Here is a 16215-nt window from a genome sequence, read left to right on the forward strand (position 1 = left end):
GGGCTAAATATAAAAACGTATGTATGTACAGTGGTTCTTCCTTTAAAAGTTTTGAGCTTATGCTGCCACCGTTTGTGGTAGATGGTGGCAGATTGTGGTAAATTGCGTAATTCTGTCATTGCGCCACACTATCACAAGGGGGAGTTAGAACGCTGATCAATCGGTAGTCTAAACTGTGGCACAAATTGACTATCTTTTCATAAATTAATGGAGGTGTGAATGTTTCAGTCCGAGAGTCTCTATTCTCTGGCTCTAGAATCCTGCATCAGGCAAAAACATTTTTTGCTGGTGGAGTTGAGAGAGAACTTGGGGTAAATACAATGGCGCAATTTCACTTGACAAGTGGACTGACGATTTTTGAAAAATAGGCACGGTGGGCTTTTGGTTTCTCTCCCTCCAAAAACAGAAATAAATCATTCTAAATAACAAACTGGCTTTATTTACCACAGTGTGAAAGAGTGATAGCCCCTCTATATAAAGTGAGTTTGTGAAACACGGAGTCCTTCTTTGCTGATGTGAAGAAGAAACTGAATGAAAGAGTCCAGCGAGGACAGGGAGGGGGGAAAGTTGCCCATATTTTCAAGACCTCAGCTACTTCCTGTATTTATGAAATGTACTAGTTTATTTAGGCTATTTAATATATGTGTTTAGGCTTGGCCTATTTTAATACGCTATTTCGCAGCATGAAGCTATATTTGTCAGCATAAAGCTGAGTGACTCACTCATTCGTGGCTTTGGATCAAAATAAATAAGTACCAACATTCTTTCTTATAGTCTTTAATAAATACATGTTTTGACAAAGTTAATCTGCTTATGTTGTGTGTGTTCAATTATTTGTTACATTGTGGTTACAATGAAGAATGTAAACGAAATCAATCAAATAAATCCTATTTAGAATGAATAATTAGATATGTGTTGCAAGCTTGTCATTTTTCCTCATTACATTTTTTTGTACGATTCTACTTTATATTTTTAGACAATACAAAACATACACATATAAACGACAACTACATTTTTACCATTTAGCAGACGCTCTTATCCAGAGCGACTTACAGTTAGTGAATACATTTTTTATTTTATTTTTTATACTGGCCCCCCGTGGGAATCGAACCCACAACCCTGGCGTTGCAAACGCCATGCTCTATCAACTGAGCTACATCCCTGCCGGCCATTCCCTCCCCTACCCTGGACGACACTGGGCCAATTGTGCGCCGCCCATGAGTCTCCCGGTCGTGGCCGGCTGCGACAGAGCCTGGATTCGAACCAGGATCTCTAGTGGCACAGTTAGCACTGCGATGCTGTGCCTTAGACCACTGCGCCACTCAGGAGTACTACTGTACATCACACCTTCCCAGACCCACCTGATCACACCCACATCTCCAGCGCCCGGATAACTCTCCGCCACATGGCCTCAAACTGCACCATTTGGGTTTAACCTTCTGAATTAATGATTATATTGAAGATAGAAGCCGCCTCCTAATGAGTTCCGAGAGCCGATCCGTTACCCAACAAAATAATATCCATTTATTTAGCCTAATTGTTTTTATGACTACAGACAGTAGGCTATTATTCCTCTTTACCTCCCTGCATTAATTAATTTGCATGTCTATTCAACATTTGGCTAAAAATATTATTATAATTAGACAACAAATAGATATACTAAAACAATAACTTCAAAAATAGTCCATCACTGGATTTCTTCAAATTGCTGTGCAGGAAAAGGATATCATCCACCGTGCCTGGTCGCAGACTGGCAGCTGGCTTCTCTCTGAAACCACACATCCATCTGAAGGTGACGCTTTATCCTTTGGAACCACATAATTACCAGGTGGACAGTAGGCCTCTTGAAGTGATAGAGGAAATCAACAAGATCCACACGTATTCTTTCACAATAGCTGCCAGCTGATTTTTTTTGCCGGATGCAGGACTCTAGTGCGATAGGAGAGAGACTGACTGAAACATTCACACCTCCATTAATTTACAAAAGTATAGTCTAATAGCTCGGCTAGGTGTGAAAAATCCCCCAATTTGTGCCACAGTTTAGACTACTGATAGATGCTGCGGTCAGTCAGTTGAGTCCTATTCTAATGTGTAGCCAAATGGCCAAAAAAGGGCAAACCTGCAATGTATTTGATGCTTAAGTACGCTAAGGTTTTACATTTCTAACTCAATATCAAAGAATATGAAAGAATGTGTCTTTAACCCTGCATTATAAGAAAACATATTTTGAATGAAAGCCAGGAATGAGTGAGTCACTCAGCCCTATGCTGTTCCTGCTTCTGTTGCCTATTTGAGTGTTTATTTAATATCCTACTAATTCTGTGATCACCAAACCTCATGCAACCGCAGAATGTCGGATAAAGCAATTTCACAGATCCGGCTGTTTTTAAACTTTGCTATGGGAGTGACAAAATGTATTACAATTGAATTTGAATTAACTGAATGATGTGGATGAAGAAGGAGAGGGATTGAATTTCAAACAATAGTGTAAGAATTGCTCTTCCTCTGTCTCGCACGTACACTAAAAAAACACTTTTTCCCCCTACTTTGTCAGAAGAAGCTGTAACTGGACAATGTAACGCACATAAAGACGCATATACAGTATTTGTTCATCAACATCTTTGCTTTCATTAAGAAAATTATGATAGAAAATACTTCAAAATGCAGATGTTTATTTAAACTACATCTCAGCTCCATTTGAGTTGCACTTCCCCCCAGCTCCACTTCCCCCCAGCTCCACTTCCCCCCAGCTCCACTTCCCCCCAGCTCCCCTTCCCCCCAGCTCCACTTCCCCCCAGCTCCCCTTCCCCCCAGCTCCCCTTCCCCCAGCTCCACTTCCCCCAGCTCCCTTCCCCCCAGCTCCACTTCCCCCAGCTCCACTTCCCCCAGCTCCCCTTCCCCCAGCTCCCCTTCCCCCAGCTCCACTTCCCCCCAGCTCCCCTTCCCCCAGCTCCACTTCCCCCCAGCTCCACTTCCCCCCAGCTCCACTTCCCCCAGCTCCCCTTCCCCCCAGCTCCACTTCCCCCCAGCTCCCCTTCCCCCCAGCTCCACGACCACAGGTAAAACCCTGCTGAGATGATCAATGTATTTGTTGCATCGTTGTATCGTCAGTTTCTCAAGCCAAAACGTCTTGATGGCCTTCACTAGTTCATCTTTGCTTGTAGGCTTGGTAGAGTTACAGATGAATGTTTTCAGTTGATGCCAAACAAGTTCGATCGGGTTTAAATGAGGAGACCTACATGTAGAGATGAAACAAATATTTTTAGATATACCGTAGGCGAGGTGAGTCTCACTCACGAGTGTAGCAGGTTGTGAACTCTTCAAACAATGAGAATGGTAAATGACTGTAATTAATACATTCATTCAATATATTGGAATACAAAAGCAGCCATCCACCCATTATGGGCTATTAGCAGGACAATAGACTCTTGCCAAGAAGGAGATCAACAAGGATGGTAGGAGGAGCATGGTATTTAAAGACACTGCACAGTAGCTTAATAAACATATGCATTTTGAAATAGTGTATATATATATATATATATTTTTTAAATTCAATAATATATTTCTACCACTGAATGCTGTGTTTTTGGTTGATGGTGATGCCATAAAGCCTATGCTACCAAACACAGATAAAAAAAAAAAATCGCTTTAGCCGACATGTTGCAGTTTATTTATTGTTGAATTATTTAAGACTCCTTTTTCTTGGAATAGAAACACACTTCTCTGTGCTGTAGTTCTTTTAAGAATACAAAAGAAGCCATCCACCCTTGATGTGTCTGTTGTGCGGTGCATATGAGGTGATGAAGTTACACTACTAAATGTTTGCCATCAGATATCTTATAACGGCTTTCTGCCGTGTTTGAGAAGTCAAAGAGCTCTGGATGAGTTATGGGTACAGCTGCCATTTTGTCCCTGTGCTTCCTACTAGAGTTTTTTTTCTCCTCTGTTCTTCTCCCCTCTGCTCCGTGTTCACATGCTGCTCTTCCTTCAGAAAAGCATGCATCACAACTTTGTTTATTTGCACACTTGCTCACTTTCACTTGTAATTGTCCACACTCACCGAAAAATTATATTTGATAGCTACTAGCTATGCTTGTATAACTTCATGAGCTGGATTTGCCTGTCTGCAATTAGTTTATGTTCGTTTTCTCTTGTTAGCATTTAGCTTAAAGACACTGCACAGAATCTATGTGATTTCGCTATTACTTGTGCTAATTGGACGGGCTCATTGTAAGGCTGGAATGGAATAAATGGAACGGTATCAAACATATGGAAACCACATGTTTGACTCCATTACAGCCATTACAATGAGCCCATCCTCCTATAGCTCCTCCCACCAGCCTCCACTGGCCCAAGCCTATGTAATGGTGTGGAGTCCTTGCTCTCACATATCCAACTGTGGTAGATCAGTGACCTCCAGGAAAGAAGGATGGATTTAGAACAGTATTGGAACTGGGCCACTGTACTCTATGCAGGGAGGATCCTATCTTGTTTGATATGTGCTAAACTAGAGCTGATGTTGACCCTAACTCAAGTTGAAGCTGTCCCTGGAACAGTTTGACGGCGGTGAGTCAGGTCTGTGCCTCATTACATTGCTTTCACAGTGTCCATTTAAGCTAGGTGTTTCAATTTGCCTCTCGGTAGGAGAGAGCCTGCAACAGTTATCTCTCTCTCTGTCTCTCTGTCTCTCTGTCTCTCTCTCTCTCTCTCTCTCTCTCTCTCTCTCTCTCTCTCTCTCTCTCTCTCTCTCTCTCTCTCTCTCTCTCTCTCTCTCTCTCTCTCTCTCTCTCTCTCTCTCTCTCTCTCTCGGTGTCTCTCGGTGTCTCTCTCTGTGTCTCTCTCTGTCTCTCTCTTTGTCTCTCTCTGTCTCTCTCTTTGTCTCTCTCTGTCTCTCTCTCTCCCTTTTTGTTGGTTAACACTTTGTTTTGCTCTCCCTTTCCACCGTCTCAGATCTCCCTCTCTTCCTTTCACTCTCCTTCTCTCCCCCCTCTCTGTCAGCTCTCTCCTCTCTGTCAGCTCTCTCCTCTCTGTCAGCTCTCTCTGTCAGCTCTCTCTGTCAGCTCTCTCCTCTCTGTCAGCTCTCTCTGTCAGCTCTCTCTGTCAGCTCTCTCCTCTCTGTCAGCTCTCTCTGTCAGCTCTCTCTGTCAGCTCTCTCCTCTCTGTCAGCTCTCTCCTCTCTGTCAGCTCTCTCCTCTCTGTCAGCTCTCTCTTCTCTCTCAGCTCTCTTCTCTCTCCGCTCTCTCCTCTCTCTCAGCTCTCTCCCTCCTTCACACTCTTTCTCTCTCTTTCTCTCTCTCTCTCCAGTCTGTTGTAAGTCCATCCTGTCTCTGTCAATCCTGTGAGACTCCCTGATGTGTTCATTCCAGACACGCTGTCACTCATTACCCTGCTCATCTGTCAGATTAACGTCTCCCTCACTTTCACACTCTACCTCCATCCCCTCCTCCTCGAGCCCTCCCTCCCTCCCTCAGCTCTCTCTCTCTCGCTCTCTCTCTCTCTCTCTCTCTCTCTCTCTCTCTCTCTCTCTCTCTCTCTCTCTCTCTCTCGCTCTCTCTCTCTCTCTCTCTCTCTCTCTCTCTCTCGCTCTCTAGTTGACAATTAGTATTCACACTGCTCTCTTTCTGCCTCAGCTGAATGGCAGTGCTACAAGACCCCATGGGGTTAGTGAGGGACAAGACTGATTCACTTCCCCAAAAAAGCCCCTCTCTCTTCTCCACTCCTATCCTCTATACACACACACACCTGTCTGAGCCCAGTCTGCACCAGAGAGGCCAGTGACAGGCTGTCACACGTACCCCTTCTCCCCCTCCCCCCCTCCCTCCTGTGAGTCTCCCTCTCCCCTCTCTCCCCATCCTGCTAATGCACAGGAGGCCTCATATTGTTGATTAACTTGACAGCCCGGGCTCCCTAACGATGTTAACCAGCCTTCTTCTGTCATCCCGGCCCACTGGTAATGAGTCACACACACACTCAAGGACGCACCCACAAGGCATACACACATGTGCGCACGTACGCACTTGTGGACTGTTGACACACACGTACTTATGGACACACACACACACAGATGCATACACATTGGTCACACCCACTCACAGTTAGTTACATACACGCAAGGACACACACACACACACACCAACGTATACCCACACCACACAGCGAGGAACACACAGGCATGCAGAGTTATTCTATTAAGCCGACGTGGCTGATCATGCACTGCATTAGCACATCTTTCGGCTAATGCGGCGCTCATTTGCATCAACACATACTTGACCTATAGCCCTCCCTTTCCTCCCGTCCGTCCCGCCCCGGTGATACACACACAGCCTGTGATGGCTCTGTAGAGGACTATCATCCAGCCATTAGCCCACCCTAATAAAAAAACACTCATTTACCACCATGAAGATTTATTCAATATAAACACGCCATAACCACAGCTGCTAATGAAAACTGAGACGGGAGGAGGGAGGGACAGAGAGAGGGAGGGAGAGTGAGTGAGAGAAAGCGAGGAACACAGAGAGAGGAGAGGCTGGATGTACTTTGTCGTTGGGTGAATAGTCTGCATTCGTAAAGTTTTCCTCTAAAATGCTGTTTTGCTGGGCCGTGGGCACTTGGCAGAGTTCCTAGGGCGGCTGGTAGCCTAGCGTTGGGCCAGTAACCGAAAGGTCGCTGGTTCGATTCACCGAGCGGACAAGGTGAAATATCTGTCTATGTGCCCTTGAGCAATGCACTAACCCTAATTGCTCCTGTAAGTTGATATGGATAAGAGCGTCTGCTAAAGGACAAACATTTTAAACATTTCTAATGTTCTACATACAACAACAGTGTTAGCACAGAGGATACGCTATATATATATTGGTGTTGTATTATTTGTCTGTCTATAACCGGTCTAACAACATGTCTAATAACCGGTCTAACAACATGTCTAACAACATGTCTAATAACCGGTCTAACAACATGTCTAATAACCGGTCTAACAACATGTCTAATAACATGTCTAACAACATGTCTAATAACCGGTCTAACAACATGTCTAATAACCGGTCTAACAACATGTCTAATAACATGTCTAATAACCGGTCTAACAACATGTTTAATAACCAGTCTAACAACATGTCTAGTAACCGGTCTAATAACCGGTCTAACAACATGTCTAATAACCGGTCTAACAACATGTCTAATAACCGGTCTAACAACATGTCTAATAACCGGTCTAATAACCTGTCTAGTAACCGGTCTAACAACATGTCTAATAACCAGTCTAACAACATGTCTAATAACATGTCTAATAACCGGTCTAACAACATGTCTAATAACCGGTCTAAAAACATGTCTAATAACATGTCTAATAACCGGTCTAACAACATGTCTAATAACCTGTCTAGTAACCGGTCTAATAACCGGTCTAACAACATGTCTAATAACCGGTCTAACAACATGTTTAATAACATGTCTAATAACCGGTCTAACAACATGTCTAACAACATGTCTAATAACCAGTCTAACAACATGTCTAATAACATGTCTAATAACCGGTCTAACAACATGTCTAATAACCGGTCTAAAAACATGTCTAATAACATGTCTAATAACCGGTCTAACAACATGTCTAATAACCTGTCTAGTAACCGGTCTAACAACATGTCTAATAACCAGTCTAACAACATGTTTAATAACATGTCTAATAACCGGTCTAACAACATGTCTAATAACCGGTCTAACAACATGTCTAATAACCGGTCTAACAACATTTCTAGTAACCGGTCTAACAACATGTCTAACAACATGTCTAATAACCGGTCTAACAACATGTCTAATAACCGGTCTAACAACATGTCTAATAACCGGTCTAACAACATGTCTAATAACCGTTCTAACAACATGTCTAATAACCTGTCTAGTAACCGGTCTAACAACATGTCTAACAACATGTCTAATAACCGGTCTAACAACATGTCTAATAACAGGTCTAACAACATGTCTAATAACTGGTCTAACAACATGTCTAATAACCTGTCTAGTAACCGGTCTAACAACATGTCTAATAACCGGTCTAACAACATGTCTAACAACATGTCTAACAACATGTCTAACAACCTGTCTAATAACATGTCTAATAACGGTCTAATAACATGTCTAATAACCGGTCTAACAACATGTCTAATAACATGTCTAACAACATGTCTAATAACATGTCTAATAACCGGTCTAACAACATGTCTAATAACCGGTCTAACAACATGTCTAATAACCTGTCTAGTAACCGGTCTAACAACATGTCTAATAACCGGTCTAACAACATGTCTAACAACATGTCTAACAACATGTCTAACAACCTGTCTAATAACATGTCTAATAACGGTCTAATAACATGTCTAATAACCGGTCTAACAACATGTCTAATAACATGTCTAACAACATGTCTAATAACATGTCTAATAACCGGTCTAACAACATGTCTAACAACATGTCTAATAACCTGTCTAAAACCGGTCTAACAACATGTCTAATAACCGGTCTAACAACATATCTAATAACATGTCTAACAACATGTCTAATAACCTGTCTAGTAACCGGTCTAACAACATGTCTAATAACCTGTCTAGTAACCGGTCTAACAACATATCTAATAACATGTCTAACAACATGTCTAATAACCTGTCTAATAACCGGTCTAACAACATGTCTAATAATCTGTCTAGTAACCGGTCGAATAACCTGTGAGGTGTAATGTGTGGACAGACACCCACGGCTCAGATTTACAGTTCAAATAAACAGCTTTCTCTAAATACTCAAATCCATTAGGTGCCATCTCAGCAAACTAGCCAATTATATCCACAGCTTGTTTATGACCATGAAGATTTAGGCTATCTGTGTAAGGTATTGGGGATGCTCCAGCGTGCCCTAATAAACCCTGTGGTCCCCATCAAAATACTGTATTCTGAAGTGCTATCAGGTGTATTCAGATATACAGTGTGTACTAATAGATGATTAATCAGGTACCTTGAGCTGTGTTCAGGTCTCCCCTACGTTCCTAGGTGTGTTCATATATATTCAGGTGTGTTTCCTGTGGTCCCCCTTGTGCAGGTGTCAGCGGTGGAGTCTCTGGAGGGCCCCCTGCTGCAGGTGGAGGGTCTGGGGGACCTGCGTCTGGAACTTCACAGCAAGAAGCTCAACATCCACGTGGTCCTCATCGACGAGCTGCACCGCCACCTCTACATCAAGTCTACCAGCCGCCTGGGGACCAAGAACAAGGACAAGAACCAGGGACGCCACGGGGGGTGAGTGGCCTGGAGGAGGGGAGGGAGGAGGAGAGGGAAGGGGGGGTGAGGTCTGGGAGTGGGGCGGGGGGTGTGAGTTGTTAGGAACACGCTGTGAGGTTTGGTCAGGGAGATCAGAGTGAGGGTCAATCCCACTTCAACTGCAGTCAATAGAGGGAATGTAATGTTCATCATTTGGAGTATTCTAGGATGGTAGGGCAAGGACTCAAACACAAGATCTCAATGGAGATTGGAAGTAGTCGTGTTCACTTCAAAATAAAAGCGTGTATGGATGTCCACTCTGCGTTAGAAATAAAGGTATAATTGGGGGGGGAAACAAGTTGAAATCATCTAATTAAATACCATAACATTAGACAAGCCACTCTTCAACCTACACTCCTCTAATCCCACACAGCACAATTCCACACTACATGTATTGTCCCTCAGTGTTTGCATTAGCTAGTCTAAACTTTTAGTGACAAAACAACGTCCCTGTCTCACCACTTAGTGCAAACAGATCTGATTCATTCATGGGAGACCAAGTATTAGTAGAATGATAATGTGGGTTTTCGTTAGTCGACGACCACGCGACAACCTACGTAAGCGTCGGCTGTGTCCCAAATGGCTGTGTCCCAAATGGCAGTGTCCCAAATGGCATCCTATTCCCTATTTAGTGCACTACTTTACAAAGTCATGCACAATGTAGTACACTATGCAGGGAATAGGGTGCCATTTGGGACTCACCCCATGTTAGAATGACATGTGGAGCGACGGCTGCCACATGCACGCTAATTCCTATGTGCCAAGATGCAACAGCACAACACATTAGGCTAATGTAGGTCACCAGCACGTTAGGCTAATGGAGGTCACCAGCACGTTAGGCTAATTTAGGTCACCGACCTCTCCAGCAATGAAGCGTGTTGTTTCGATGTTTGTTTAATTCAGGGTAGGTGTGTGAGTGGTATCTTTATCTGTGTGTGTGATTGTTGTGTGTACAGCATTATGGTTTCTATGTTGTGCTGTGCTTGAGTATAGTGATGTATTAGTTGGGGTCACAGAATGACAGGTTATTGCTCCCTGTATATTAGAGGTGTGTTAAGAACAACCCACCTCAACACAACACTCAGTAAGCAGGGCTACACTTAACACTGTGGAGGTACAGGTCAGGGCTCCACTTAACACTGTGTGGAGGTACAGGTCAGGGCTTCACTTAACACTGTGTGGAAGTACAGGTCTCCACTTAACACTGTGGAGGTACAGGTCAGGGCTCCACTTAATACTGTGTGGAGGTATAGGTCAGTGCTCCACTTTACACTGTGAGGAGGTACAGGTCAGGGCTCCACTTAACACTGTGTGGAGGTACAGGTCAGGGCTACACTTAACACTGTGTGGAGGTACAGGTCAGGGCTACACTTAACACTGTGGAGGTACAGGTCAGGGCTACACTTAACACTGTGGAGGTACAGGTCAGGGCTACACTTAACACTGTGTGGAGGTACAGGTCAGGGCTCCACTTAACACTGTGTAGAGGTACAGGTCAGGGCTACACTTAACACTGTGTGGAGGTACAGGTCAGGTCTCCACTTAACACTGTGGAGGTACAGGTCAGGGCTCCACTTAACACTTTGTGGAGGTACAGGTCAGGGCTACACTTAACACTGTGTGGGGGTACAGGTCAGGGCTTCACTTAACACTGTGTGGAAGTACAGGTCTCCACTTAACACTGTGGAGGTACAGGTCAGGGCTCCACTTAATACTGTGTGGAGGTACAGGTCAGGGCTCCACTTAACACTGTGTGGAAGTACAGGTCAGGGCTGCACTTAACACTGTGTAGAGGTACAGGTCAGGGCTACACTTAACACTGTGTGGAGGTACAGGTCAGGGCTGCACTTAACACTGTGTGGAGGTACAGGTCAGGTCTCCACTTAACACTGTGTAGAGGTACAGGTCAGGGCTACACTTAACACTGTGGAGGTACAGGTCAGGGCTACACTTAACACTGTGTAGAGGTACAGGTCAGGTCTCCACTTAACACTGTGTAGAGGTACAGGTCAGGGCTCCACTTAACACTGTGTAGAGGTACAGGTCAGGGCTCCACTTAATACTGTGTGGAGGTACAGGTCAGGTCTCCACTTAACACTGTGTAGAGGTACAGGTCAGGGCTCCACTTAACACTGTGTGGAGGTACAGGTCAGGGCTCCACTTAACACTGTGTAGAGGTACAGGTCAGGGCTCCACTTAACACTGTGTAGAGGTACAGGTCAGGGCTCCACTTAACACTGTGTAGAGGTACAGGTCAGGGCTCCACTTAACACTGTGTAGAGGTACAGGTCAGGGCTCCACTTAACACTGTGTAGAGGTACAGGTCAGGGCTTCACTTAACACTGTGTAGAGGTACAGGTCAGGTCTCCACTTAACACTGTGTGGAGGTACAGGTCAGGGCTCCACTTAACACTGTGTAGAGGTACAGGTCAGGGCTCCACTTAATACTGTGTGGAGGTACAGGTCAGGTCTCCACTTAACACTGTGTAGAGGTACAGGTCAGGGCTCCACTTAACACTGTGTGGAGGTACAGGTCAGGGCTCCACTTAACACTGTGTGGAGGTACAGGTCAGGGCTCCACTTAACACTGTGTAGAGGTACAGGTCAGGGCTCCACTTAACACTGTGTAGAGGTACAGGTCAGGGCTCCACTTAACACTGTGTAGAGGTACAGGTCAGGGCTCCACTTAACACTGTGTAGAGGTACAGGTCAGGGCTCCACTTAACACTGTGTAGAGGTACAGGTCAGGGCTTCACTTAACACTGTGTAGAGGTACAGGTCAGGTCTCCACTTAACACTGTGTGGCGGTACAGGTCAGGGCTCCACTTAACACTGTGTAGAGGTACAGGTCAGGGCTCCACTTAATACTGTGTGGAGGTACAGGTCAGGTCTCCACTTAACACTGTGTAGAGGTACAGGTCAGGGCTCCACTTAACACTGTGTGGAGGTACAGGTCAGGGGCTCCACTTAACACTGTGTAGAGGTACAGGTCAGGGCTCCACTTAACACTGTGTAGAGGTACAGGTCAGGGCTCCACTTAACACTGTGTAGAGGTACAGGTCAGGGCTCCACTTAACACTGTGTAGAGGTACAGGTCAGGGCTCCACTTAACACTGTGTAGAGGTACAGGTCAGGGCTTCACTTAACACTGTGTAGAGGTACAGGTCAGGTCTCCACTTAACACTGTGTGGAGGTACAGGTCAGGGCTCCACTTAACACTGTGTGGAGGTAGGTACATGTCTGACTCTGATTTGCTAATGCAGGTTGTTAACAGGTTCATTGTAAAACTCTACCTGTCTCTCAGGTGAATGTTGTCGTTGTGGGTAGCAGGGTTGGTTTCAATTCAAATTGAAGCCAGACAATTCAGGAAGTGATTTGAATTTAACATTTTGAAATAAGTAGCTTCTACTTTTCAGTTTATTGAGAAGTCATTGAAAATAAATGCACTTTTTTTTCTATTGTAATTTTAGTTTAATTCCTGAATTGACTGCCTTCAATTAGAATTGAGCCCAACTCTGGTGGGTAGCATCAGCGATGTTAAGACCTCCATCATGGCTGCTTCAGGAATTTGTTGCCGTGATTATAATGGCATGCCACTCACCAAGATGATGATGAATATGGTGAGAATGCTGACGATAACTAGTGATAATGGTGGTTGTGCTGCTGACGATGATGATGATCTTCTCTCCTCTCCACAGCTCTACAACCAAAGACACGTCCCCTCTGCCCCAGCTGGACGTCAGCAGCCTGTCCACCCCTCGCAAGCTGATGGACTCCTCCCAGTTCAGCACCCCAGGGACCACCAGCAGTAAGTAGCCTTGGTAGTCAAACACACATCCATTATGTATGGCTGCTGGGCTGAATACAGTAGTACTATATTAGGGCCTGCACACTCAAACCAACCTAATAAAGGAATGTGTTGGAGCAATTGATTGTGCTGGCCTTACTTCATTAGAAGAGGAGAGACTGGGACAGAGAGAGGGGAAGAGGAGAGACAGGGACAGAGAGAGGGAGAATAGACAGGGAGAAGAGGAGAGGAGAGAGAGAAGGAGAAGAGGAGAGACAGGGACTGAGAGAGGGAGAAGAGGAGAGACAGGGACAGATAGAGGGAGAAGAGACAGGGACAGAGAGAGGGAGAAGAGACAGGGACAGAGAGAGAGAGGGAGAGGGAGAGGAGGAGAGACAGGGACTGAGAGAGGGGAAGAGGAGAGACAGGGACAGAGAGAGGGAGAAGAGACAGGGAGAAGAGGAGAGGAGAGAGAGAAGGAGAAGAGGAGAGACAGGGACAGAGAGGGAGAAGAGGAGAGACAGGGACAGATAGAGGGAGAAGAGACAGGGACAGAGAGAGGGAGAAGAGGAGAGGGACAGAGAGAGGGGGAAGAGGAGAGACAGGGACAGAGAGAGAGAGGGAGAGGAGGAGAGACGGGGACAGAGAGAGAGAGGGAGAGGAGGAGAGACAGGGACAGAGAGAGGGAGAAGAGGAGAGACAGGGACAGAGAGAGAGAGAGAAGAGGAGAGACAGGGACAGAGAGAGAGAGAGAAGAGGAGAGACAGGGACAGAGAGAGGGAGAAGAGGAGAGACAGGGACAGAGAGAGGGAGAAGAGGAGAGACAGGGACAGAGAGAGGGAGAAGAGGAGAGACAGGGACTGAGAGAGAGAGAAGAGGAGAGACAGGGACAGAGAGAGGGAGAGGGAGAAGAGGAGAGGGACATAGAGAGGGGGAAGAGGAGAGACAGGGACAGAGAGAGAGAGGGAGAGGAGGAGAGACAGGGACAGAGAGAGAGAGGGAGAGGAGGAGAGACGGGGACAGAGAGAGAGAGGGAGAGGAGGAGAGACAGGGACAGAGAGAGAGAGGGAGAGGAGGAGAGACAGGGACAGAGAGAGAGAGAAGAGGAGATACAGGGACTGAGAGAGAGAGAAGAGGAGAGACAGGGACAGAGAGCGAGAGAAGAGGAGAGACAGGGACTGAGAGAGAGAGAAGAGGAGAGACAGGGACAGAGAGAGGGAGAGGGAGAAGAGGAGAGACAGGGACAGAGAGAGGGGGAAGGGGAGAGGGAGAGAGGGGAGAAAGGATTGAGAGTGATTAAATGCAGGGAAGGAACTGGAGAGAACTGGATATTGAGTGAAAAAGAGAATGAGATGGAGGAGTTGAGATGGATATGTAGAAAAGAGAACATGGTGTTGATGAAGAGGGAGAGAGAGAGAGATACTGTAGAGACTTGATGATAACTTGTTGTCATTTTGAAACCATCTTACTATTGAAACATAGTTGTTGTCTCCTGGATAGCACAGTGGTAGAGCTGTCAGGTTAGTGCTCTACTGTTGTTCCAGTCTGCCGATGCTCCTAGTGATAATAATAATAATAATAATATGCCATTTAGCAGACGCTTTTATCCAAAGCGACTTACAGTCATGCGTGCATACATTTTTGTGTATGGGTGGTCCCGGGGATCGAACCCACTACCTTGGCGTTACAAGCGCCGTGCTCTACCAGCTGAGCTACAGAGGACCGACTAATAATGAAATCATTAGTAGGGATCGGTACTGCTGCAGTTATTACACCCATTAGCATGTCATTAGGGGTGTGTACCAGAGAACACTGCAGGCTCAACACACCTCATACATAATGCTGCCTCTCACACACACGCAACTGATGGTATCTACACGCCAGCAAACACATGCACACACACAGAAGCACTAACACACGCACGCTGACACACACACACACACACACACACACACTCACTCACTCACTCACTCACTCACTCACTCACTCACTCACTCACTCACTCACTCACTCACTCACTCACTCACTCACTCACTCACTCACTCCCCGCTTCCATCTATGCCTCATATTTCCTGCCCCTTGCAACACAGTACATACAGTGAGGGAAAAAGGTATTTGATCCCCTGCTGATTTTGTACGTTTGCCCACTGACAAAGACATGATCTGTCTATAATTTTAATGGTAGGTTTATTTGAACAGTGAGAGACAGAATAACAACAACAAAATCCAGAAAAACGCATGTCAAAAATGTTATAAATTGATTTGCATTTTAATGAGGGAAATAAGTATTTGACCCCTCTGAAAAACATAGTACTTGGTGGCAAAACCCCTGTTGGCAATCACAGAGGTCAGACATTTCTTGTAGTTGGCCACCAGGTTTGCACACATCTCAGAAGGGATATTGTCCCACTCCTCTTTGCAGATCTTCTCCAAGTCATTAAGGTTTCGAGGCTGACGTTTGGCAACTCGAACCTTCAGCTCCCTCCACAGATTTTCTATGGGATTAAGGTCTGGAGACTGGCTAGGCCACTCCAGGACCCCATCCATCATCCCTTTGATGCGGTGAAGTTGTCCTGTCCCCTTAGCAGAAAAACACCCCCAAAGCACAATGTTTCCACCTCCATGTTTGACGGTGGGGATGGTGTTCTTGGGGTCATAGGCAGCATTCCTCCTCCTCCAAACACGGCTAGTTGAGTTGATGCCAAAGAGCTAGATTTTGGTCTCATCTGACCACAACACTTTCACCCAGTTCGCCTCTGAATCATTCAGATGTTCATTGGCAAACTTCAGACGGGCCTGTATATGTGCTTTCTTGAGCAGGGGGACCTTGCGGGCGCTGCAGGATTTCAGTCCTTCATGGCGTAGTGTGTTACCAATTGTTTTCTTGGTGACTATGGTCCCAGCTGCCTTGAGCTCATTGACAAGATCCTCCCGTGTAGTTCTGGGCTGATTCCTCACCGTTCTCATGATCATTGCAACTCCACGAGGTGAGATCTTGCATGGAGCCCCAGGCCGAGGGAGATTGACAGTTATTTTGTGTTTCTTCCATTTGTGAATAATCGCACCAACTGTTGTCACCTTCTCACCAAGCTGCTTGGCGATGGTCTTGTAGCCCATTCCAGCCTTGTG

At 45.6% G+C, this 16215-nt stretch overlaps 1 protein-coding gene across 1 annotated transcript in view; it reads left to right on the top strand.

Annotated features, from left to right (window-relative positions):
* LOC121549993 (exocyst complex component 4) overlaps nucleotides 1-16215 on the top strand; it is a 171041-nt gene that overhangs the window by 5252 nt on the left and 149574 nt on the right. The window contains exons 4-5 of the mRNA XM_041862039.2: nucleotides 9085-9278; nucleotides 12998-13107. Coding sequence (XP_041717973.2) covers nucleotides 9085-9278; nucleotides 12998-13107 — 304 coding nt within the window. The remainder of the gene's footprint in view (nucleotides 1-9084; nucleotides 9279-12997; nucleotides 13108-16215) is intronic.

Source organism: Coregonus clupeaformis, chromosome 2 (assembly GCF_020615455.1).
Source record: "Coregonus clupeaformis isolate EN_2021a chromosome 2, ASM2061545v1, whole genome shotgun sequence".
Taxonomy (NCBI): domain Eukaryota; kingdom Metazoa; phylum Chordata; class Actinopteri; order Salmoniformes; family Salmonidae; genus Coregonus; species Coregonus clupeaformis.